The sequence below is a fragment of the Gallinula chloropus genome, assembly GCF_964237585.1.
Source record: "Gallinula chloropus genome assembly, chromosome: 5".
Lineage (NCBI taxonomy): Eukaryota > Metazoa > Chordata > Aves > Gruiformes > Rallidae > Gallinula > Gallinula chloropus.
The window spans coordinates 19,955,973-19,981,180 of NC_140090.1; the positions used below are offsets into that span (position 1 = coordinate 19,955,973).

General features: G+C 35.9%; 1 protein-coding gene across 7 annotated transcripts in view; it reads left to right on the plus strand.

Moving 5' to 3' along the window:
- Positions 1–2,524: 2,524 nt before the first annotated feature.
- The window catches only part of LOC311192036 (sodium channel protein type 2 subunit alpha), a gene marked incomplete at both ends in the record, with an annotated part of 54,007 nt that continues 31,323 nt past the window's right edge, over positions 2,525–25,208 (plus strand). The window contains 12 exons of one of the 7 annotated variants that reach the window (XM_084264417.1): positions 2,533–2,799; positions 5,605–5,756; positions 8,335–8,415; positions 10,084–10,212; positions 10,715–10,806; positions 11,891–12,163; positions 15,514–15,577; positions 16,144–16,285; positions 17,100–17,306; positions 19,070–19,360; positions 22,565–22,945; positions 23,943–24,075. In XM_084264417.1, coding sequence (XP_084120543.1) covers positions 2,533–2,799; positions 5,605–5,756; positions 8,335–8,415; positions 10,084–10,212; positions 10,715–10,806; positions 11,891–12,163; positions 15,514–15,577; positions 16,144–16,285; positions 17,100–17,306; positions 19,070–19,360; positions 22,565–22,945; positions 23,943–24,075 — 2,212 coding nt within the window. Of the gene's footprint in view, positions 2,800–5,604; positions 5,757–8,334; positions 8,416–10,083; positions 10,213–10,714; positions 10,807–11,890; positions 12,164–15,513; positions 15,578–16,143; positions 16,286–17,099; positions 17,307–19,069; positions 19,361–22,564; positions 22,946–23,942; positions 24,076–25,208 lie in introns of all 7 variants that reach the window. The other 6 variants (XM_084264418.1, XM_084264420.1, XM_084264422.1 and 3 more) reach the window with 6 other exon arrangements.

The window sequence follows — 25,208 nt, forward strand, 5'->3', positions numbered from 1 at the left end:
ACAGCAGTGTGTCACTTGGGAAGTTTGAAAGATATTTGGGTATGAGTGTGAAAAGGAGGGAAGGGCAGAAAGTTGACAATGGGGAAGGAGAGGGGCTAAAAGTGTGATATCGGTGCAGTGGGAGAAAAAGCATAAAAGTCAGTAAGCACAGCAAATACAGAGAAAGCAGGAGTGGGAAAAGAAGTGGGATGGCATTTGGGTGGAATAGTCCTCTAAGATGATGTCTTACTGATTTACCACATGGGAGGGGCATAAAGTGCTCCTGATCATCTAGTCTCGCTCCCTGCTCCTGTGGGTGGATTCTGGACAGGAATTCGCCCTGGTAGGAAGCACTCAGAGCTGCCACCCTTTCCTTTAATGATGGGCTTTCCCAGGTTTAGAAAAAATGCACATCAAATACATTGTATACATTTATTTTAGAAAAACAATATGAACTATAGTTTTAAATATTCCAGACTGCAGATAATCCAGTCACGGCAACTGCTTTGGTTGTACACTCTCTGTGCAACCTCCATTTTTCTATTTTTCTTACTTTGCTATCCCTCCTACTTTCTTTCTGTGTCACCTTCACAGTTTTAACAGCTATGGTCTCATCGGCAGCAGCTGCTGTATATTCAGAAGAATTTCTGAGCATCCTGAGACCTGTCTGGTTATATAAAATCGTGTATTTTAGTCTCAGAGTCTCATTTTAAGCAAGTGTTCGAGCATGCAAAAATTCCTTAGCCTGTCTGACAAGAATTTATAGATGTATATCAGTACCATCTAGTGGCAATTAAGAGTTAGAGCACTCAGTGGGCTCGCACAGGAAATGCCAGATCTGACTTCAATAACCAGGATCCTTCAGCAGGAAGTTAGGTGTGGTCTCTAGAAGGAGAATTTAAAAAAAAAAAAAAAAAAAAAAGGGAGAAAAAAAAAAGGAAAAGACAAGATGGAATTTTAGCTGCAGTCTTCCTTGGTGCTGTTCCAAACCCACATAAGTGCAAGATTCTTCACTGGTAATGAATTTTTAATTCTTTCCTGCAGTATAAAAATAGGATTATGTCTTTCCTCTCCCCTTGTAATTAACAGTAAAATCTAACAGGATTCTGCAGTAGGGCCACTTTCATTTTGCTAATTAACCCTTGTGCTGCTACTAGCCAGCACAGGTTCCAGCAGCAGTTTGCTCGAGACCGTCCATGACAGAATGCACCAGGTGCATTTGCCCGCAGTGGAAGAGCATGCTCAGGGGGACCTGCAGGAGTTGGGCTGTGTGTGTGTGGATGGCTGTGTAGGTGTAAATGGCTATGCGCATATGGTTGAAAAGGGGGAGAAGGCATCGTGTGGCAGTTTATTTAGCAGGCTTCAAAAATGCAGTTTCTTGCAGCTGTGCAGCAATATGATGTGTATTTAGTGCAGCAGTAAAATGGGATCATGCTCATTGTATTCTAAGTATTGTACGGTTTTAATTTGATAATTGGTTCTGGGGTATGCTGTCTTACTCAGAAGTTGTTCGTTTTCTTTTGCATTTGCTATGTTTTCATGTGCTTACTCAGGAGAAGGATCCTTGAGAAAAATTCTTGAAGGCTACGGCAGAGATCCCATTTATGATTTCAGATCAAAGTGTTTGCATTGGGGATATTTCCCACTTTTTAACTGAACTCTGGAGACATTAAGAAGAGATGGTTCTGCTCTTGTTAGTGAAAATTGTGAAAGATACAATTGATATGGTATCAGTCGTAGGAGATTTAAGTACAGTATGTAATGATTAAAGATCGTTTTTGTTTAATTCAGCAATTCTTCCAGTGCACAGTGTGTTGCCAGGCAGGGGATCCGAATACAGGTGCTTACGCCTGAATCTTGTTTCCTGAGCTGGCAGCTCTGCAAAGGCAGCATATTTGTACCTGAAGTGAAGGAGCATTGCACATTGCTTTCAACTGATTCCTCTGGCCCTACATGGCAGTAGTGGATTCTAGAAGTCATTTCTGGTCCTTAGAGATAGAAGAGTGGTCCATCCAAGGTGCAGGTTTTGGGATAATAAGAGGTAAATTGTCTGGAGTCTCATTTTTCAACACCAAACCAGAAATACTTCAGAACTGTTGATTCATAACACTGAATGTGGTGGAAAATATCTGCTACTTTATTCACTGGAATGGATGGCATTACCCTTGCTAAGGCAAACAGGTGTTACTGTGTTGTATGTGACCTTTTTTTATACAGCCTGTAGAATTGGCAATCTATCATCACAAGCACCAAGTGAATTTTAAACTATGTATTTTAAGAATTAATACCTTCAAGACAACTCTAAGAGGCCAGCTGCAAAGGAAAATGGTATGTCTTGTAATTAAAAGAAGTGAAAAATTTGTTTCACAGCAGCCTCCTTTTGGATGATAATTACCGAATTTAAGAAGGTGTTTCACAGAAAATTCTATTAAGGTATGTTCCTTTACATTGTTTCTAGCTATTTGTTGCCTTAAATATTTTTTCTCTTTTTATATTTTTAGCACTTTTTTATGAGGGAGGCTAAACAGTAATTAAGAGGTGCAGGATGAAAAGATGGCACAATCAGTGCTGGTACCACCAGGACCTGACAGCTTCCGCTATTTCACAAGAGAATCACTTGCAGCTATTGAACAGCGTGTCAATGAAGAAAAAGCTAAAAAATCCAAACAAGAACGCAAAGATGATGATGATGAAGATGGCCCAAAGCCAAATAGCGACTTGGAGGCAGGAAAGACACTGCCGTTTATTTACGGCGACATACCTCCAGGAATGGTGTCCGAGCCCTTGGAAGACCTGGACCCATACTATATCAATAAAAAAGTGAGTGTGTTGTTTATTTCTGTCAGACTTTAAGAAGATTAAAATACAAGGAATCCTCTCTCAGGCATAGTATATCCAGTCTTTATGAACCGTATATTCCTACAGCAGCTGATTTAATTGGCAGAAATCTCAATTGTAAGAACAGAAGTTTATAATGAAAATTTGTGGGGTGTATTTTAATATACCTGGTATTTTACTGAAATTTTTAACTGTCAGTGTCTTACAAGCAGGAGAATTGAAGAAGTAGCCCAGTGGTTATCTTTAGATTTATTATTTTATTAATTAATTGCTGTATTATAGATGCTAAAGGAGCAGACCTACACTATGAAAGCCCCCTCAAAGGTAGCTAGACCCTTTCTCATTAGCTTTCTTCACTATAATATGGAAAGCCAATGTTGCATTCACTTCTTGCTGGGAAGAAAAGGAAACTATGAATAGGTGATTTTTCAAGATATGCTGAAGATCATCTTCTTCCATTTCGTACCCTATAGAGGCATCATATATCTGATTTAGATTGTTATCAAAGAGTAGGTGTTTAAAGGACCGACATAAATAAAAAGGAGGTAGGAATTCCTTTTAGAGAGCTGACAGAATGTTATGTAATTTAAAAACTATTTTATGGATATGTTAATTTTAAAAAATAACCAACCAAAAAAACCCCCCACATGCATATTTTCATTTTGTTTGACAGTATTAAATGTCATGGCCAAGCACAAAGGTGCTGAACTTTAGATTTTTGACCATATGGCCTTGAATTTCTTCCAGAATTCAGTCCCTCAGATTTTGGCATCATATTTACTGCACCATCATTATTCTGCCTTCCTTTTTTTTTTCTCATGCTTTCTTTCCTTTCCTATGGAAATTAGCTAGTTAAAAAGAACAAGTGAGTTTAAAGAAACAAACATTAAAGAAAAAATCTAGTTCAAAGAAAAAGGAAGAAAACACCCAAGATTTGTTAGGAGTTAAACTTGAACAAAGTAAAAAAAAAAGGCAAATGAAGATATTTCCTGTAGGAAATAACTAAAATGTTGAAACAATAACAATATAGGCATACCATGATAAACTAAACAGAACAGCTTTAAAAAAAATCACCTGTACCTTCAACATTCATTTCAGAATTTCTAAAAGTCAAATTCTGCTATGGAGAATCATGAGTTAAATTTGAAAACAAGGTTTTCAATTAAATATTGTGTTCCGCTACCTTTACTCAAGTGATTTACCCTATTGAAGTCTGGAAGTAATGCAAATGAAATTTGGGTCAAAATGCTGATCCCTTCCCTCCCTTCTTTCCTGATTCTGCAGTAGTAAAAATCTAAATTCAGTGCTGGAAATCCCAAAGTCAGCACACATATTATGCTTCGGAAACTAGAAAAGTAGTTCAGCAATTAAGTGCGGATGTGAAGTAAAATCCTGCTGAATTGCTAGTTCCTGATTGAGAAATAGCAGTTGTCTTGATCTTTTCCAGAAACATAGTGGATTCTAGTAGGAGATGAAACCTTGCAAATCATAATTTCTCCTATTATTTTAACTGGTATTCTTTGCATATCTTTGAACATCCTTGTTTAGGTCAGGCTCCACTTTAGCATTTTAATGTGACTTGATGATTCAGCACTGCACAAATGATGCTTCATCAGAGTAAATGGAATAGAAAGCTTGAAAAAACTCTGATTTGAGGGCCTATTCTTGAACTCCAAGAGCAGTTATAGAGTGAAAAGCAATGGTACAAAAATTGGTACGTTACAGATCAATTCTTTCTCCTCTACAATAAAGGACCAAAGTACGGCTTGAGGATCAACAGGAATCTGGGCTTGCAAATACATTCTGTTTGGAGGCTCTGAAATTTGTGATTTTGGGTAGCAGGAGGCATTGTGTTTTCTGGATTTCAGCTGCTGTTATTTGGCACACCTGCTCAGAAAGTAGAGCATAGTTTTTACAAATGCTGCCCTCTGATTCCAGCTGAGGCAGGTCATGGCTACTGGCTGTGCTCCAGGTTTGCATGGCTCCTGTTCCCCTTGGGCTTTTTAAGGCAGCCTCAATGATAGCTAAATCCACTTGCCTTCAGTGAGCATGAACTTTCACCCATGTGTAGAAAGAAAATGATAGAAACAGATGGGAATTTCCTCAAATGGATGAAAATTTAAATAATCTAAAAATGTACAGCATGCTAAATAAATGCTTTATTCTTCTTTATTTCCCAGATTTGCAGGTATGAAACTCTCACAAGAAATAGTTGAAAAGAGAAACAGTATATTACTCTTAAAGTACAGCAAAAACTATTCAGTATATTAGTGTAATGTTGAAAAAAATGGTTATTGGACAGTCAATTTTATTTTCATGAAGATCACTCTTGAATTTAGATCACTTTGTAGTACTGTTGTCTTAGTACTTTGATGTGATAATGCTCATTATTTGATCAGGGAATGTTGATGTTTTAATGGCTCTCATTTTTTAAAGTTATGTACCTCCAATACATAAGTACAAAAACTATACTAATTCTTCAAATATTGCATAGATTTTTACCTTAGACACCTGCCTTTGTTTTCTAGCAAGCAATATCAAGATTACTTCTGATTGCTAAATAAACTTTAATCAAAGGCGTTCATGCAGTTATAGTAATTTGCCTGAGCTCTACTGTGTGTCAACTGGACAAGGGACCTGTGATTCTGGGGGAGGTGTAAATGGAAGAAGAGTTTGACCAAATAGGATTAATGATGAAAGGAAAATCATTATGTGTTTGAATATGTAACTTGTTTCTAACTTGGTATCTTTCAAATGCTACTTTTAATTCTGTGTTTCTTTTTCCAGACCTTTATAGTATTGAATAAAGGGAAGGCAATCTTCCGATTCAGTGCCACCTCTGCCCTGTACATGTTAACTCCTTTCAATCCTCTTAGAAAAATAGCTATTAAGATTTTGGTACATTCATATCCTTTTCAAGTGGTTAATCTGAAACTATAGTGAATGAGACGTTACTTAGTAGTTAAATCATTCTCTGGCACATGTCCCAAGATCAATATGATCTACAGTGCTTTGTTTCTCATCTCTCTACTATTTTCTGTCTTCTGTTCTTTTTCTTAGTCCCTTTTTACATTTGTGTTCATTGCTAGAACTTCATGTAGTAATGTCAGAAGCCAGACAACCAGTCATCATCCTTTACAGTGTCTTCCTGTGTCTTCTTATTTTCCCCACCTATTTTTTTCTCTTCCCTCTTAGTTTTCCTGTAATCACATTTTTAAAAATCTTTTCCCCTCCTCCATGTTTTTCATAAACTACAGGTATATTGCTCACAAAAGTCTCAGTTCTTCACTGACACTGTGTATGAAAAAATCAAATCTTTGATCCCAGGTTTGTGCTTGCATGAATATTTAGCAAAAATATGGCTTCATTATTCCTTTTCGTTTTCTGATTCAGATCACAGTTGCCAAAGGGAAGGCTGATAAAACAGCTTAGATTTCTTGTTTTGCTATACATTCTCAGTCCTATACGTATCTTACGTGTCTGTTTTATTTTGTGATCAATATTGTATTATGTACTCACAATCCTGCAGATGTTTTAATTTCAGTCTTCAAGTAGGTCATGAGATTTCCACATTGCATGTAGAGACTTGCAAAGCTAAATAATCATAATGATTTAACTAGTATTTTGTCTTTTTTGGTGATTTGATAGCTGACTGATCCCACTGGTCTGATCCCAAATGCTGGTACGAGTAATGAGGGCATTGGATTCAGCAAGATTACTTAAGGAACAAATGCAAATGTTTGCACACTTAAATTTTACAAGACTCTAACATAAGCACATTGGAAATAGTTATCTGTATAGCACTATATATGGGGATCCTAAGATCATGTAAAATAAATCTTCAAAGAGTATTTTTCAATCTTGGTATAAGGGAAGCCTGATAATGATGATGGTTGTTATGTATTGGAAGTTGTTATCAATGGCTAGCCTACAAATTACTTCAGAATCAATCATAACAATACATAGGTCATTTTGTATTTGCTTGCTGCAGGTATCACTATAAATAATGTCCCTAGTGTATTACAGAGGGAAGAGTGGAAGATTGTGGGACTCGGGTGGTGGTGAAGAGCTAGTGTCACCAAAGCCAGAATGTTAAAAAACATTCCTTAAAATTGTGGAAATGTATATTCTAGCTATTTCTCCACTGATGACAAAATAGTGAGGATTTGAAACTCTGACCAGATGTTTCATCAAAAAGGATTTTGAAAGCCTATGTAAAATACAGGCTTGTGAAACACACTTATAAGACATTATTTTATATTTTATTTATATATATATATATATATATAAAATACTTTATATATATATACTTTATATATATATATATATACTTTATATATATATATATATATATATATATATATATATATAAAATACTTTTTCTGCTCAATTCATATAGGAATTACAGAGAAGCCAGATTCTGAGTGAAGGATTTGAAATACATTTACTGAGCAGAAAATTCAAAGGATTGTTGAATGTAATGCCCCAGTTGTTTGACAGTTCAGATGAGAGAGGTATTTACTGTCATGACATGTTTTTTTCACTAATGTAGACATGAAAGAAACCTTCGTGAGGGGAACTTCACAGTACTTTCTACCCCATTATACTCGGATTTCTATTTAGTAGTACTGTGTGAACCTCTTAGTTACAGAAGCTAAAGCTCTTCTGAAAACGGAGCTTTGTCCCTTCTCGGTTTAGGTGATGGTGCCATCATGTGGGCATGTTGTACATCATTGCTGTGGTTTTCATGCTGCTGTTCTATTTCCATTTCTAAGAATGTCATCAGTTCCAGTGTGAGAGGTTGTAGATACAGAGCAGTTCTGTTAAACTGGATGAAATTATTTGTGGCCTAGACCTGTTCTGGAATTCTTTTAGATTTATTTTTTTTTAGAATATTTTGTGTCTTCATTTCCAAGAACATTTATATTATAGAATATATTATAAATATAATTTCTAATATATGAACCAAACAGTAATAAAATAAATTCTCCCTAAAATTTCTCTATCCTTTATCCTACTATGTGATAACTGGCTTTAAATATACATGTATCATAATGATAAGCAAATATGTTGATATATAGAAATGTTATGGTGAAACATAAAAGAAGTGAAGTATTTTTCACTGTTTTGCATGCATAAAGTAGATGAGGATTGTCTACATCATCCCAAACAAATGTTTTTTCTGTATTCCTATTAAATTAGAAGATTCTACATTAAACTTTCACATTTTTATTCAAAAGAAAAAAATCATCTAAGGTCTTCTTAAAGCTAAGGATTGTCTTTTTTTTTTTCATCTTTCAGATTTTCTGTTTTTTTCAGTATGTGATTGTTCTCTTTTAGCTAGAAAGTAGTGACTGTGGACGCTTCAACATATTCAGGGCTTTTCCCTGAGTGTTAGCAGTGGAAGGATAAATGGCTCCTGATAGTGGAAATCTGCCAAAAACAGCATGTTATTTGGTACTCTTTTTATGAGATTTTCTGGCTTACTTTCCTTAACTCTTAACCTACATTATTCAGCATGCTTATCATGTGCACTATTTTGACCAACTGTGTATTTATGACTATGAGTAACCCTCCAGACTGGACAAAGAATGTAGAGTAAGTTAAATGGATTTTATTTTAATAATATTCAGTAATTTGAAATAAACTGCTGTAAATTATTTTGTATTAGGATGGCACCCACTGGCAGCATCTACTTTGTTGGCATATCCTTTCAACTATTCTGATGCTAATTTCTTGTGTAATACTAAATACCTATATTTTACACCCTCATTACAAGTTACTCAGTATTACATTGGGAATGTAAGAATATATGCTAATCTTTATGACCATGCAAAAAAGCAGATTATAAGTAGTTTCCACTGCATTCTACATTATGTCTGTGCTAAACCACAGGGAAATACACTCTTCCATCTCTGTTGCAGTAACCATTACAGATAAAGGAATCACTGAATGGATGGGTGCATTCACCATAGTGCAGCTTTCCTTTACCAAAGACAATCTAATAATGGAAAGCTTTTATGCAAAATAAGCTATTAAATGTTTAAGTGGTTGGCTAATCTTCCCATAGGAAGAGGTCCAAAATAAAGTCAACTACTTGGTGCTGATATACAATAGCTGTGGGTTATGTGATAGTTCCAATGCCGTAGATCATAGTGTGAAACACGGCTCTTCATGATGCTTCATTTTTGCAATAGAATTTTATGCTTCTGCTGCTTCTTCATTCCTAACTGCTTTGCATGATACGTACCTGTTTAAACTTCAGTAATCAAAAATAAAATCACAGGGCTATTACAGTCAATGGAAGCATTTTTATTTTGAGTTCAATGTGAACATATAAGTATTCAGGATGTCTACCATATAGTAAATATTATGAATAAAGATAGCTAGCTTTAATATTCATATCATTATATTGTGCCATTTACATATACAACAGAAGTCCTCATCTGTTGAATAAAGTTGTGCAGGAAAAACTTTTTAGTATCTGAACTCAAAAATTCACATTGGAAAATTGGTTTCAGGTTGGCTCAAGTCTGAAACCTTTTAAGCACTTTAATTTGAATTCTTTTCTATTAAAGACAGCAATGAAACTAAATTTCAAGATTACATTATTTGGAGATAGAAAATTGAAATTACTCAGAATTAAATATTTTTACTTTTTCCACTTTAACCACAATTTTTAATCAAATGAGTAGCTGAATTGTATTGGCATTTTAAAATATTTGTCATTGTTCTTGCGCAGGATTTTACATCTGAAAACACTTGTTTCATTCCAGTACTGTGCCTGTCTTGCTGAAGGTGAGGTAGTGAACACACCTAATCTGTAACAAAGTCAGTAAGGACTGATGAGAGTTGACACATTGCCAGCTCGTGGTCCTAAGCAATATTTCAGCATGAAAGTAACATGAAGAAAGAAATTTTTAATCTGGAAGCAACTTCTGAAATCCATCCCTGTGCTTTGTTACAACATGGGTTCAGATTTGGCATAAGCATACACCCATGAAGTAACTGGGAAATTTGGAACTGTCTCATTGGTAGTGAGTACAGAATTTGAACTTAAGATATGGGTTGTCATTTAGTCTTTCAATCATAATTTGATTCCTCCTTCCAGTGGTATAAATTCAGTAGGTGCATCAAGTTGGTTCTAACTTCCATTGAATTCTTATGCCATTTGTAGAGAAGAAAATGAGAGTAAAGCAACTAGAGTCTAGTGTGTAAGGCTAACACATGTGTGTTTCTATAAACTCTCTTGCCTGTTTTCCTTAGATACACTTTCACTGGAATTTATACCTTTGAATCACTTATTAAAATTCTTGCAAGGGGCTTCTGCTTAGAAGATTTTACTTTTCTTCGAGACCCATGGAACTGGCTGGATTTCACTGTCATTACATTTGCGTAAGTCTTCTATTTTTTTTTTTTTTAATTAAAAAAATAATCTTTCTGATAGCATGAAGCTAGTGACTAAAAATTGCCTCATATTTTGTCAGCCAGAACATTTGGAGCCTGGACTTCCTGCGGTTTCAATATGTTTCTTCTACCTCTTTTACACATTTTAGTATTTCTAACTAAGCATGTGATGCAGAAGCCAGCATGGTGTGCCAGCCCATTAGGATTGTGAATGCCATCAGCCTGAACTGTTCATATCCTGTCTCCTTTCTGGATACCAGAATTAAAGGAATCCTTTTGACTTCCTCCTATAAACTGACCAAATTAGGTTTCAACCATCAAGTCAATGTGGTTTATTTAAAAAACCCCAAAACTTTATTTGATTTTATGGTCAGAGGTTATTTATAACACAGGCAAAATACAGTGAACCGTGAAGCGGTCTTGATCAAAGACCCAAACAAATAGGATAAAATCTGCCTCAATTCTGAGTAACTGTGATTTAATCCTACAGGTATGTAACAGAATTTGTAAACCTAGGCAATGTTTCAGCTCTTCGAACTTTCAGAGTATTGAGAGCTTTGAAAACTATTTCTGTAATCCCAGGTAAGAAGTAGTTGGTGTAAGGTGTTAGGCCCCTCATTTCTCCAACTGTTATTTGTGTGCTGTCATTGTGTTTGTGTGTGAACTCCCCTATTACAGATATGTGACAGAGTTTGTGGACCTGGGCAATGTCTCAGCGTTGAGAACATTCAGAGTTCTCCGAGCTTTGAAAACAATATCAGTCATTCCAGGTGAGAGCTAGGTTAAACACTGAGGCTGACTTTTGTTCTACAAAGGCCGTACTCACGTTTTTTTAAACATAAGCCTTGTTTGCTACACATTATTAACAAAATAAAAAAGCAGGAATCAGGACATGTAATTTTATTCAAATTGATTCTTGCTTTTGTTATATTAGTTGTATTTTCTTCTCAAAAAAATCAGCCTTTGAGTTTAACAAATTCTTGCATGAGATATTTGCAGTAAACAGCCTATGTGATTTGCATCTTATGACATCAAGCTTTCCTTTACATGTTTTAATTATAAGTTAATTTTAAGCTTTCATACTGATGCAAATTTTATCATTTATTGCAGGCACTTGATATAACAACTTAATTCAGTTTTAAGTCATGTAAAAATTAAACTCTAAAGGATAGCATGGGCCATGCATGGGGTATTGTTTTAAAGATGTCTTTCTTCTCCAAACCATCACCCCCCTTCTATTGTAAGAAGATTATTATACTATCATTCAAATATGCACTTATAATGTCTTTCTAATGGGTTGCTAATGCAGAATACTTTTGAAAAGGTTCATATAAGAAAGGTTTGGGCAAGAAGCATCAGCAAAATCAAACGATGCTTTTCAATGTAGGGTTGAGATATAGCATGAATAATAAAATCACTTGGTTTTGGCATAAGCAATGTGTTTGGTATTACCTAATTTTTATTTCTGAACACTATAAAATAAGCATAAACTTACAACTTTTCATTCATATTCACAAGTATTAAGGCTTTTCATGAAAATTATTGTATCACAAATATTAGGCTCATTTAGTTGTCATTTTGCATGAAATCTTTATCTTATCAGGAAACATAATGTGTGTATTTAGTATCTGTTTAACATCATAATAAAAATATTCTCTCTTTGCAGGCTTGAAGACTATTGTAGGAGCCCTAATTCAGTCTGTGAAGAAGCTCTCAGACGTTATGATCCTGACTGTGTTTTGTCTGAGTGTATTTGCGCTAATAGGGCTGCAGTTGTTCATGGGCAACCTGAGGAATAAATGCCTGCAGTGGCCTCCAGACAATTCTACTTTTGAAACAACTGTTATTTCCTACTTTAATAGCTCTATAGGTGAAAATGGTACATTTATTAATACAACAATGACAACATTTAACTGGGATGAGTACATCGAAGACAAAAGTAAGAGTTAATTATATCATCTACTGCATTGGTTTTGTGGACCTTTTTAAACAGATACAAAAGGATCAGCATCTTTTCATTTCATTCAAAATGATTTAATGCCAAAATACATAAAAGCACTCATTTTGGTTAGCAAATAAAGAAACAGTCATAATGTATTTTAACATACTACTAATATTATACTGGGTACCAATATATCTATTTAGAGTAAATCCACATTGCAGCACAAACCAGAATTTCAAGCTTCCTGAAATAGTGTGACAATCCTAATATGGGATCTGAAATCATACGTTACATCATTACAAGATTATGTCCAGTATCATAAATCCACATTTCAATATCAGTTAGCTCAGGAATACTGCCATAGCAGGTAAATGCAGCTGTGTTGTTTCTTCTGAAACTTGGTGAGTGTCTCTGTACCATACTCCCTTGCTGCAGAGCATAGACATGCCATTATGAGTGTACTGGTGATTTATCCCATGCTGCTTATTCTAGCAAAACCCAAACTAGATTCTGCATTATCTATATTTTTACTTTGTTTCTTATCTGTGGAAAATCAAGAAATTACCTTGGGTCTTCTCCCATGTACCTCATATTGCAGTATTTTCATCATTTCAGAGAGTTTGGTTACTATGTTAACAAAAATTGTTTTAAAATCCAAATAGGACAACTCTGAACCCGTATGTAGTAGATTGCTATTCTCTTTTTCGTGATGGTAAATAGCATTAGTTGCTCCCTCCTATTTAGGGTTTTAACTGTAATTAGGCATAATCTTACGGTTTTTTAATAGTCTGTATAAATGTTGTAAATGATGCCTCTATTGCTGATGTTTAGGAAACCTCCGTTTAACAGCTAAATGCTTTTGGATCCAAGTCTCATTTCCTTATAATCTTTTAATATACTTACCGTCTTAGCATGCATGTAGTATCATAGAAATGTCATCTTGGAGAAGATTTCAGATGATAACCTATTAAAAAGATCTGCAGAACACATTACATTCCCCTTTAGCTGCTTCTGGCTCTATATCCCACAAATAGAAAGTTTTTTCTAAACGCCTGACCTAAATTTTCCTAATTTCAGGTGGAAAATGTTACTAGCTCTTCCATGGACATAGAAATAAGATAATTTTTGACTACTTTGTATTAGTCTTTTTGATATTTTGAAACTTTTTCATCCTTTCTAAACCAAGTAATCCTATTTCCTGTTTTGCATTTTCTATACCTATTTTCACATGTTTTTACTGGTTTTGAACTCTTTCCATTTGGTCTAGGATTTTGGGTTCTCTTTTTTGATTTTTTTAATGTTTGTGAGGCTGTTGTTTTGGGGTTTTTTTCAACTGAGATGCTCCAATCTGGTACTTACTGCTCTAATAAGGGTACAAATTAGAAGTAATTACCTAATGTGCCATAAATACAGCATTCCTATTAACACATTTAAAAATTACATCATTTTTCTATCAGCACCTAATGTTGATTCACAGTCAACTTGCAGTTCGTGACAGTCACTGTATCTTTTGGTGCAGCAGTGGCTGTGGCCAGATCCTATCTGTTTTGCATTTACGTATTTGATTTTGCCTTGTCAGCTGTAGCATTTTCCACTTGTCTCTGCTGAAATAAATCCAATAGCTTTTGGACCAGCTTGTCAGTTGGTAAAGGTCATTCTAAATTTCAATCATCTTCTTTCCTGGATTGATGTCTTCAGAATACTTGGTGCATTTTTTCCATTATTTCATGTTTTGAGTTGGTAATGAAGCTTGTTATGAAAACTGTGTATAGTACAGATCCCTGGAGGATCTTCAGAAAGATGCCCTTATGAATTGACATTGGGCCACTAGCGACTGCTCTCAGAATCTTTTTTCAACTGTTATGTGATGATTCCAGACAGAATAGATCTGCTTTATTTATGTATGAAATTGTCATGTAGGACTTGTATCCAGGACTGTTGTCCTGTTATTAAGTTGGCAGGAGACAGGAATAGTTTCATATGTAGCATATTGTTTTACAAACTCATATTGACTATTTTTATTCCTTTATCATTATCTTATTTGTATTGAAAAAAAGTCTTATATAGATGTTTTCCAAAATTGTGAGCTAAGAGTTGAGCTGACTGGATGGTTTAACTGGATCCTCTGCATAACAGAGTAGGAGCTGTGCCACATAAGAATATGAATTAGATGCACTGATAATTCTGAAAATCCAGTTTGGAGGGTATCTGCAGCTTTAAGCTTTTGAAGTTAGGGGTTAGACTCTGTGAGTATCAGTGTCTGAAAATCCACTGTTTTCTTATCTGATATCTTAGAATAGACTGCAGATGCATAAGTGATGCACATAATCCCTCTCTGTCATTAAAATAAACAGATTTTATTCTGTTCACATCATATACTGGTGGTGACAGAGTAGAAGCAGTCAATAAGAGCTGGTTGCAATTCCCTGCTTGTCTCTTTAGCATTAGCCCTCAGTAGTTTGTGCCAGCTAAGCTAGTCTGTGCCAGCTGGCAGTGAATTTCAAGGAACCATCTGTTTCCTGGGAACAGCCAGAACATACCTAATTTTGGCAACTTTATCTTAATATGCCACCTGACCCAAAAATCTCCACTAGAGATTCCCATTTTACCTTAATGATATTGAACTAGGAATTGATGGCAAGTTAGTTTCCCTTTCTGCCTCAAAGCAGAGTAAAGAAAAGAGTGTGCCAGCGAGCTCTTAAGACTTCCATTCCTTTAAATTATATTTTACCTTATTTTAATAGGCAGCCTAATAAAAAAAATACATACAGATACTTCAAGTACATTCCTCTGCTGTAGAATTTTGTGTAGTAATTTTTTGTCACATACAACAAAAGCAAGTGATTTCTTTTTGTGTATTATGCTTTCGTTCTTGAAAAAATTTCAGTACTTTTGAAGTAAAGTTTGCATAAAATAGTATGTAATGAATAATTATAAATTAATAACACTAAATGGTATATATAAAAATCCATAAACAAAGGGAGGGAATCACCTTTATCCTTCGCCTCATTTTCCCAGTATTTGTTCACTTACTTGCTGACATGCACAATTTGGTATTCCACCTGTTGCATTTGATTCATTTGGTAGGTAAGTGAGAATTAGCTACACAACTACCTTTCTGTTTTCTAAAGAAGGGCCTACGTCAAGGTTCTACAGCAAGTAATTTTCCTGTCAAAACAGTATTTTCCATGGCTGTTTTAAATTCCTAATCATTATATATTTCAGGATAACTGTTTGTTAGCTTTGCTTATTTTTTTAAGGTGTAAAAGTCTATATCATTGCTCAGTTTCCATTAGGTACAAATTATGTCTTCCTCATCACTGTTTTCATTTATTTTTTTTAAATAGGTCATTTCTATTTCTTGGAAGGACAAAATGATGCTCTGCTATGTGGCAATAGCTCAGATGCAGGGTAAGAAAACAGTCATAATTTTTCATTATGCATCAAGAAAAAATAATTAGCTACTTAGAACAGCTCAGTTGGTCAACCTTAGTATCAACTGTACCAGAGTTGCAAATTACCGATGTTTAGCAATTGAAACCGTACCTAATATAACCATCTATGTGATTTGAGATTACACAGGCAATTTTGTCAACATCTTAGGCTAATTTTATAAAGGTAACTACATGAATGCTATGTGCATAAATGTTGCTGCCAGCTTGCTGACAACTGTTTATCTCCTGCCATGTTAGTTGACATTCTTCTCTTGTCCTGGTGCAGATTTGTTGATCTGAAAAATTGTGGGGAAGGGTAGATTACTATTGGTTGTATTATTAAAGCATCTAAATATCATTAGGAAATGGAATTAAAAATTGAAAACTAGTAAGATACATATTTTTATCTTAGGTATGTAGACTAAAATTTTACTTGTTCATAATTTTGTTAGCAACTGGTACTCCTGAACGATTTTGTGATTTACTATAGCATATCGTAATTTAGAGTAGTTGTTAAAAATAGCATTTCCTCTTCTTTTGTAGTCAATGTCCAGAAGGATATATATGTGTGAAAGCTGGTAGAAACCCCAACTATGGCTACACAAGTTTTGATACATTCAGTTGGGCATTCTTGTCACTGTTTCGGTTGATGACTCAGGACTTTTGGGAGAATCTTTACCAGCTGGTGAGGACTTATTAAAATAAACAGCACCATCACCAATACCATTACTACATAGCACTTGCACAGTTATTTTCATTCACTTGTCCCTAAGGCCCCTGGGACAGAAATCATCTTTTATTTCATATATGTAAGCTGTCTAAAACAAAAGAGCCCTTGTTCATGATTTAGGTACCCATATTCTACTGAAATACGTAATAAGAAATAGCTGCTATTCTGTGAAGGGGGTTAAGCATTATTGTTTCTTTTCACAAATGAGTTAATGAACTTAAGTTGTTAAAGCTTCTTACCCAAACATGCTGTGAATAGATGCTAGTTAAATTGATCTGCAGTCTAGTACAAATATATTGTCTTTAAAAAGGTTACATCTTGTCCCTGAACTACACGTACTCTTAACCTGAAGGACAGTGATGTTGTGCAGCATGACATTTCATATATTGCACTGTCTTCGTGGCATTGTAGTTTGGGACTGATGAGACCAGAAGGTAAGATGTTGGTTAATGGCCCCACTACTGTTAGATTTAAAGGCTATAATATAGATGTATAGTGGGGACAGCAACTGCTACTACAGATTCTCACTGATAGAAGTTCTGAAGTATTCGAGCTGCCAAATCTTACTTATCTTTAGACTAAAACCTTGAATTTTTGCACATGTCGCCAGGATATAATGCCATTTGTATATGGAAAAAGAAACTAAATAATTTTGTGCTAATACAAAGCAATCTTATACTGTATTTCTAGATTATAACATAGATGCTACTGTGTTATGCAACAGTGTCTAAAAGTCTGCTAAAAATACATATTTTCTCTTTTCCTCCAGACACTGCGTGCTGCTGGGAAGACATACATGATATTTTTTGTTTTGGTCATTTTCCTGGGTTCTTTCTACCTGATTAACTTGATCCTGGCTGTGGTTGCCATGGCCTATGAAGAACAGAATCAAGCAACTATGGAAGAAGCAGAACAGAAAGAAGCAGAATTTCAACAAATGCTGGAACAACTGAAAAAGCAACAGGAAGAAGCTCAGGTATCCCTGTAAAATTCCTTCTTCCATTCATGACTGTGATTGGATGCTTTGTGAGAATACTTTTACTCCCCTAGTCCTAAGAATATATTACTTTCAGTCTTATAAATACCTTCATTCTGCAATCTTCCGTGTTTTCCATTGTACTGTTGCTACTGGCTTGAGTGAACCTGTTAATTTGTGACAAAAAATCATAACCACTGAGCTAAAATACTGGATTTTCAAATTGGAGTTGAAAATTAACTTTTTTACTGAGTACTTAAGTTGCTCAGAAGGCTTGTGGAATTATTGTCCTTGGAGGTAATCAAAAACCAACTGGACGTAATCCTGGGCAAGCTGAGGTTTCTGCTGGTGAGTTGGACACAATGTTACCTCCAGAGGTTCCTCAACCATTTTGTAATCCTGTGTGGGGAAAAAAGCCTCCAGGAATTCTGTCAATTTAAGTAACAAAAGCAAAACTACTGTAGATGCTGTGGGAGAAATACTTAGCTTCAGCAATGTTTGGCTTTTTCTACTCCTTCCTCAGCTCTCACAGCAGAAAGCCATAATGTTCCACTTTAAAATAAAACAGGAAAAAGTGGAGAAACTGGAGAAAATGCTTCTTTGGTATGGACACCATGATTGCATACTGCTTTGAAATTAATTCTCATGTTTTTGAAAACTCTGAAATCTTTAAAAGGATAATTGATAACGGCTGCATAGAGCAGAAGTTGAACTGTGTCTTCCATGTAAGCACATGACTAAAGTCAGCAATAGGGGATTTTTGTTTGGTTGGTTAGTTGGTATCTGTTTGGGTTTGGGGTTTTTTAGCCACAAATGTAAATAAATGTTAAATCAAATGCTCCACAAATGTATAAAACTTCAAACAACAACAGGTCTCTATAGCCTGCATTTTAACACAGATGTCTGATTATTATTTGCAAAACAGAGATAAACAGTGTTACACCAGATCTTTAATACACTAGAAAGGATTCAAAGTCCAGCAAAATGGTGTTGGAAAATATTGCTTCCTGTTAACATGGATTTTTCCTGTTCTTGGAGCCATGGTTCCTTACTTTTGTGTAGTATTTCAGGTGAAAAATTTGTTGCAACATATTGCTCCTATTTAGAATCACAGAATCATAGAATGGCGTGGGTTGGAAGGGACCCCAAGGATCATAGAGCTCCAACCTCCCTGCCACAGGCAGGGCCACCAACCTCAGGCCTGTATCTACACAAGGTTGCCCAGGGCCCCATCCAACCTGGCCTTGAACACTTTCAGGGACGGGGCATCCACCACCTCTCTGGGCAGCCTGTTCCAGCACCTCACCACTCTTTCTGTAAAAAACTTCCCCCTAATATCTAATCTAAACCTTCCTTCCTTTAGTTTTAATCCATTCCATTGTCTAGCCTTTTAAAAGTTGAATCCCCTCCTGTTTATAAGCTCCCTTCAGGTACTGGAAGGCTGTAATGAAGTCTCCCTGCAGCCTTCTCTTCTCCAGGCTGAACAAGCCCAGCTCCCTCCTTAAAACAGATGCTTTTCAACTTGGTTCTCTGACAGCAGTTTTCCCTTGGGCTGCTCTAACTCCTGGCTTAAGGACCAGTGGCAAGTTATGGTTCCTGTGGTATTTCACAAATTATGGTTATGATGTGCTGGGTTCAGTGAAGTGGGGTCATTGCTTCTACTTCAAAGTAATTATTTTTTTAAGAATGGCAATAAATTTAAAATGGGGAGTGCTGTGTGTTTGTATAAATGTTGTAAATTGTATATGTGCTTGTACATATAGGCAGCAGCAGCAGCTGCAGCAGCTGACTCAAGAGATTATAGTGGAGTAGGTGGAATAGGTGGATTCTCCGAAAGTTCTTCTGAGGCATCAAAACTGAGCTCAAAGAGTGCTAAAGAGAGGAGGAATAGAAGAAAGAAAAAAAAGCAAAAAGAACAATCTGAAGGCGAGGAGAAGGATGGGGAAGAATTTCACAAATCTGAATCAGAGGACAGCATCAAAAGGAAAGGTTTCCGATTTTCCATTGAGGGGAATAGACTGACGTACGAAAAGAGATTCTCTTCCCCACACCAGGTACCATGGTATTATTACCTCTTAAACACCTTTGTTGTCTACTCATCATATAAACAAAACCCTGTAAAGTAGTTTGTTCAATTCTTGGTAAAGATAGCACAGATTCTTTAATATCTTAAATCAAAATATTACCAAGCTAATACTTGCAGCCAAAGATGAAACTGTAAGAATTTGAGAGATTTTGTTTTTCTTATGAATTTATGTGTGAAAATTCAAAATAATATGTATTAATTAAAATGAGTTGTATTTCAAGTTTCTTAATAAAAATGGACCTATCTCCCCATCAAGATGGATGTATTCAGCATGATCAGTGACTACAAAATTTGATGCAAACGTACAAAGGAATTTCATGTTTTAAAAAAGAAATCTACCAAATTTGGGATGCAAACCCCCAGTATATAATGCATAAATGTTAATATGAAATTTGAAAAATTAATTGATGCTAGACCATTAATTGTGTTATCTTAAAGAAGGTGGAAATATGTGTGGCAATGTGTCCTTGCATGTGTTCTCTTACATTAAAACACCAGTGACTCACAGTGCCATCTGCATCTCCCATCCAGACATTTATTTCATTTGATAGTTTTGTTACATTATCCCTTCTACAGCTGTCAGAGCTCCTCTTCATTTGCCCACCTACAACTCTCCCCTCAGCATTTCAAGTCTGTATCTCGCATTCATTTTTTGTCCTTTTTCTGCCTTTTGTGTGCCTCAGTATGCTTCTTCCTTTTATCCCCCTTCTTGATTCTTCCTGGTCTTCATGACATACCTTCTCCCTCTTTTTAGTCACTATCACTAAACACATTCCTTCCTTTTTAATCCTCTTCTATTACTGTCTCTAAAAGCCTGTTTCATCCCTAGATAGATCATAAACATTCCTATTATCTTCATGTATTCACGTTCTCCAGCTCCCATTCTCAAAGAAGCTCAGACCTCTTAATCAAATCTTTCCTTATTAAGCACTTTCCCCCTTAGATAAGACCATTGTGGGAATATGTTTCTAGATTCCTATTTCTGCCAAGTTAATTCCTCCTTCCACTTACTTCCCAACATACTTCCTTTTTTAATAGCACTGCATATTTTTTTTTTTACACCCCCCTCCTTGGTCTGCCACTGTTTCATGTTGTTAACTGTCTAACTAACCTCTGTAAGACTTCATTGCTGAATTTAGTTAGTTCGTGATTCATCCTGTTCCTTATAAAAATTTTCACACCTCTAGCCATCAACTTCAACTTCATGTTGAAGACTCATCCCTTAGGTGCATATTCTTGCTTGTGTCTTCATTCAAACTGCAGCCTTATTCAACTGCAGCTCAGTTCATCCATCTTGTAAGAAATGAAGCATTTCCTCATACAACTTGCTTATCTTACCTTTTCATCTCCAGATTCATTTACAGCTGTTTACTATGACAGTCTAGTAATCTCCTGCCCTCTGGTTTTCTAAACCTTGTTCCTTTGCACTCAGTTTTAGACACTGAACAGAAATTGCACTCACCAGTTTTTAATAACCTTTTCCTAGACAAATCCAGGTTTATATATCATCTTTGACATTTTCCTTGACATTTCATGTGCCTTCACTGTAAATGACCATTATGTTCTTCTTGAGAACTTACTCTTTCTAACATTCATGATTTTGTCTCCTCTCAATTTTCCTGGTTTAGTTGGGTTTAGAAGATCTTTGTACCCCTTGGACAGTTTTCTAAGGGATTTCCACAAATCTTTTTGCTAGTTCCCTTCTCTTTCTTTTTCTTTTTTTTCTTTTTTGTTTTTTAAACTCTACTCTGGACCCACAACTGTGAATCATTTTTAACTCGGATCTCTTCCCATGTCCCAATTACAGCTGTATTCATCAAGAATGTTGTTGCAAACAGCACTAACCTATCTCATTGCTTTTACCTAATCTGCTAGTAAACATACCTACCTGAGATATTTTTAATGCCATTAAACATACTGTGCCTAAAGTTCCTCCCAACCCACCTTGTCTACTTACAGTAAACAAGTCAAGTCCTAGTTTTGACTGACCCATGCCAGCCTCCATAACCTCCTGTTAAATTTTCAAACTAGTTTCTTTGAGCTCTTTCTGGTATGCTGCCCCTCATGCTTGGAAGAAGCTCCCATGAGTTTCCACAGAACACGTCATTGCTTTCCTCAAATCCCTCTTTAAAACTCTCTTTTACCATGCTGCCTACAGAAAGCTTGACAGGGAAGTGACTTCAGGTGAGCTAAGACCACTGTTTATCATACCCATCAATTTTGCCTCCTTGTATTCTCTCTCTTTTTGTATCCATCTGTTGTGTTACATTTAGATAATAAGTTCTTTGCAGAGTGCCTTTTTGTTCTGCATTTTGCAGTACCTAGAACAATGGGGCTCAGGTCCATAAAGATAAGTTGCAGAAGAGAAACAAAGACACTGCTTTGTTATGTACGATCTCTGCTGTTCATAGAGGTCTTGGGGGAAATCAGGTGCTAATGCTGAACAATGGAATCACAAGAATCACTTGCATATGAACTAGTTAGGAACATGTATAATCTTTTGCAAGATTGGAGCATTGTTTGGACTCTGATCCTGAAAAGATCCTCCCATAACAGAACATTTACTCACATGAGTAAAATGATGAAGATTAGCAAGACTGTTCATTTACTACAAATTACAGGCCTATCTTTGCATATTCAGGATAACTAATACTTTTAAAAACAAATAAAAACCTTATTGTGGCCTGCTTATTTAGTACCTGAAAAAGTATTTCTTTTTTAAAAGTAGGCGGTATTTCGGAGCTACCTCTTTGTGCAGACTGAGTCACAGGAAATTTGCCTAAATTTTTATTTACTCAGCCTGTTAGACTGATGCCAACCTGGGGTAAATAGTGTCTAGATGTGCTTACTCAGTTTATGAACAGTTGGTAACAAAACATGCAGAATGGCAGAGGAAACAATTCTGTCAAGCAGTTTCTTTTACTCTAATTAAATCAATTGATTTCATATATCCAAAGTAGTTAAACAACTAGTCTTTGTCTGTCACTTACGTGCTCTTTTGTTTAGTACCCAAAAGGGAATGTATTGCAGGGTGGGAGGGGGCTGTACCAGTTCATTTCTTTGTAGATGACCTTACCCTTTAAGACAGATTAACACTGTGGTTTTTTCCTCTGTATGGAAACATATTTAAAAGGATTTTCATCTGATAATCATTGTTTTTATTTGCCTGCAGTCTTTGCTGAGCATTCGAGGCTCCCTGTTTTCCCCAAGGCGCAATAGCAGAACAAGTCTTTTCAGCTTCAGAGGTCGAGCAAAGGATGTAGGATCAGAAAATGACTTTGCTGATGATGAGCACAGCACTTTTGAAGACAATGAGAGCAGAAGAGATTCTCTCTTTGTTCCTCATAGACATGGTGAACGGCGCAACAGTAACATTAGTCAGGCCAGTAGGTCATCCAGGACAGTACCTGCACTTCCAGCAAATGGGAAGATGCACAGCACTGTGGATTGCAATGGAGTAGTTTCTTTAGTCGGTGGGCCACCAGCTCTGACGTCACCTACTGGACAACTTCTGCCAGAGGTGATGATTGATAAAGCAGCCACTGCTAGCAATGTAAGAAAGTCTGCAATAGCTCAGGCATGATGTCATCTCCCTGTATGATCAGCTACTGTTAATGCAGAATTTAATCACTTGGGAATGATTTCCCTTATGGTCAAGCTGTGAATGCTCTTTTCATGTATTCCAGTTATAAGCTAAAGTAGAAACGGAAATTGTCCAGCTCTAACTAAGTTAACTAAATATGTGAAAATCTATGCCAATTTACTGGGAATTTATGGAATAGCATAGTAAACCATTGAAAAAATCTAGTATGTGTAGTCTCACACAATTATGCTAACTGATGACTTAAATGGAAAGTTCTTTTTTTTTATCAGGCGGAATATAAAAAATTAAAAAAAATCTATTTACTTAATGGAATATATTAAATGAGCATTTAACTTCCCACTGATCATATATGAAACTTTTGATGTAACACTGATAGTGCAACTTACATGAGTTGGGTTTAGTCTTCCTGTAACATAGATAATATTTCTAGGTTGGGGTTTTTTTTGACATGTCAACATTCTTAAATATTTTATTTTTTTTTTAAACATCTTCTAGGAAATTGATAATTTATTCTAAATTAAGAGTTATCTTAAGAAAACACACTCTTTGTGCTTCTACTGCTATCTGTGTGGGCTGTGCATTTTCATGTTTAGAAAAAGCCTTTACTGCTTAATTAGAAATACATTTACAGCAAAGCTCATTGACAAGCAGTACGGAACTTTTTATCGTCTAAAAATTTTTATAGTCTAAAATCTGTTTTAATGTCTCAGCCGTGTTTCAACAAAATACTTAAAAACGTATGCTCTAAGCACAAGAGTAGTCCCACTGATTTACTTGACAATTAGCTATGTACAAGCTTATTAGTCTCTTTCAAAACCATGACACAAGTGGAGCATGGTGCCAGACAGCAGAGTGTTTTAAACCTACATACAGCAACAATAATTTACAGTGTTAATCTTATTAAATGAGCAATCAATAGGCTATTTTATCAGTGTTTTATTTTCAGGGCACTACTACAGAAACTGATTTAAGAAAAAGAAGGTCCAGTTCTTATCATGTTCCTATGGACTACCTAACAGATCCTAGTGCAAGACAAAGAGCAATGAGTATAGCCAGCATGCTTACAAATACAATGGAAGGTATGTAACACAATTTTTGTGTGTCAGTGCCATGAAGTGCTACTAAACGCATGATACATTAATTAGTAGTGGTGTTTTAAGGCAGTTATTTCTGCCTAAATGGTGCAGACAAGATGAGATTTGTATGTAAAGGTATTATTTTTATTTTATTTTAAAGATCAGCTGATATGTTTGGAACAGCAGTCAAGCTTTCAATATATTAATAGTTTCAAGGTGGAAGCAGCAAACTTACAAGTTAAATGCAAACAGAAAGCAATTGATGAATGCAGGTTTTCTGTAGAGAGGTTATGTTTTGGGGTAAAAAACTCTTTTCAGATTACTGTGAAATGGCTATGTTTCTTGCAGTAGCATAATCCCATTCTAACAATGATGTTTCAAAAGGAAGGATCAGACTGTTCTTTCTGTAAATGCAATAGATCTGAATCATGGAATTAGGCAACTACTTGTAAGGGCAAAACATTATTTTGAGGCTGAAATGACTGTGCCCAAAATAGCAAATAGGAAGGTAATAATGACCAGTTTTGCACATCTGGAGCCTAATGCTGTCTAAATAGTTGTTTGACTTCAGGTTTGTTCTAAATATTTATCTTTAATGAGGAACTTAAATATTTTATTAATTCTATGTATAGAATCATCAAAAGGCCTCAGCTGGAAGGGACCTTAAAGATCACCTAGTTCCACCTCCTTGCCATATGCAGGGACACCCTCCACCAGGTTGCCCAAAGTGGGCCGACAGCTTCTCTGGGCAACCTGTGCCAGTGCCTCACCACTCTCATAGTAAAGACTTTAATCTAATCTAAATCTATCCTCTTTCAGTTTAAAACTGTTACCCCACATCATATCATTACAGTCCCCGATCAAGTCCCTCTCCAGCTTTCCTGTAGGCCCCTTTAGGTACAGGAAGGCTTCCATAATGTCTCCCTTATTAGGCCTTCTCCAGGCTGAACAGGCACAGCAGATAATACAAGCCTCTAACAGGTCAAAGTCTTATGCTGAGGACCCTAGAGCTGAACACAGTACTACAGGTGGGGTCTCACAAGAGCAAAGTAAATGGGGAAAATCACTTCACTTGATCTGCTGGCCCAAGATGAGACTGGCTTTCTGTGCTGCGAGCTTATGTTGCCAGCTCATAA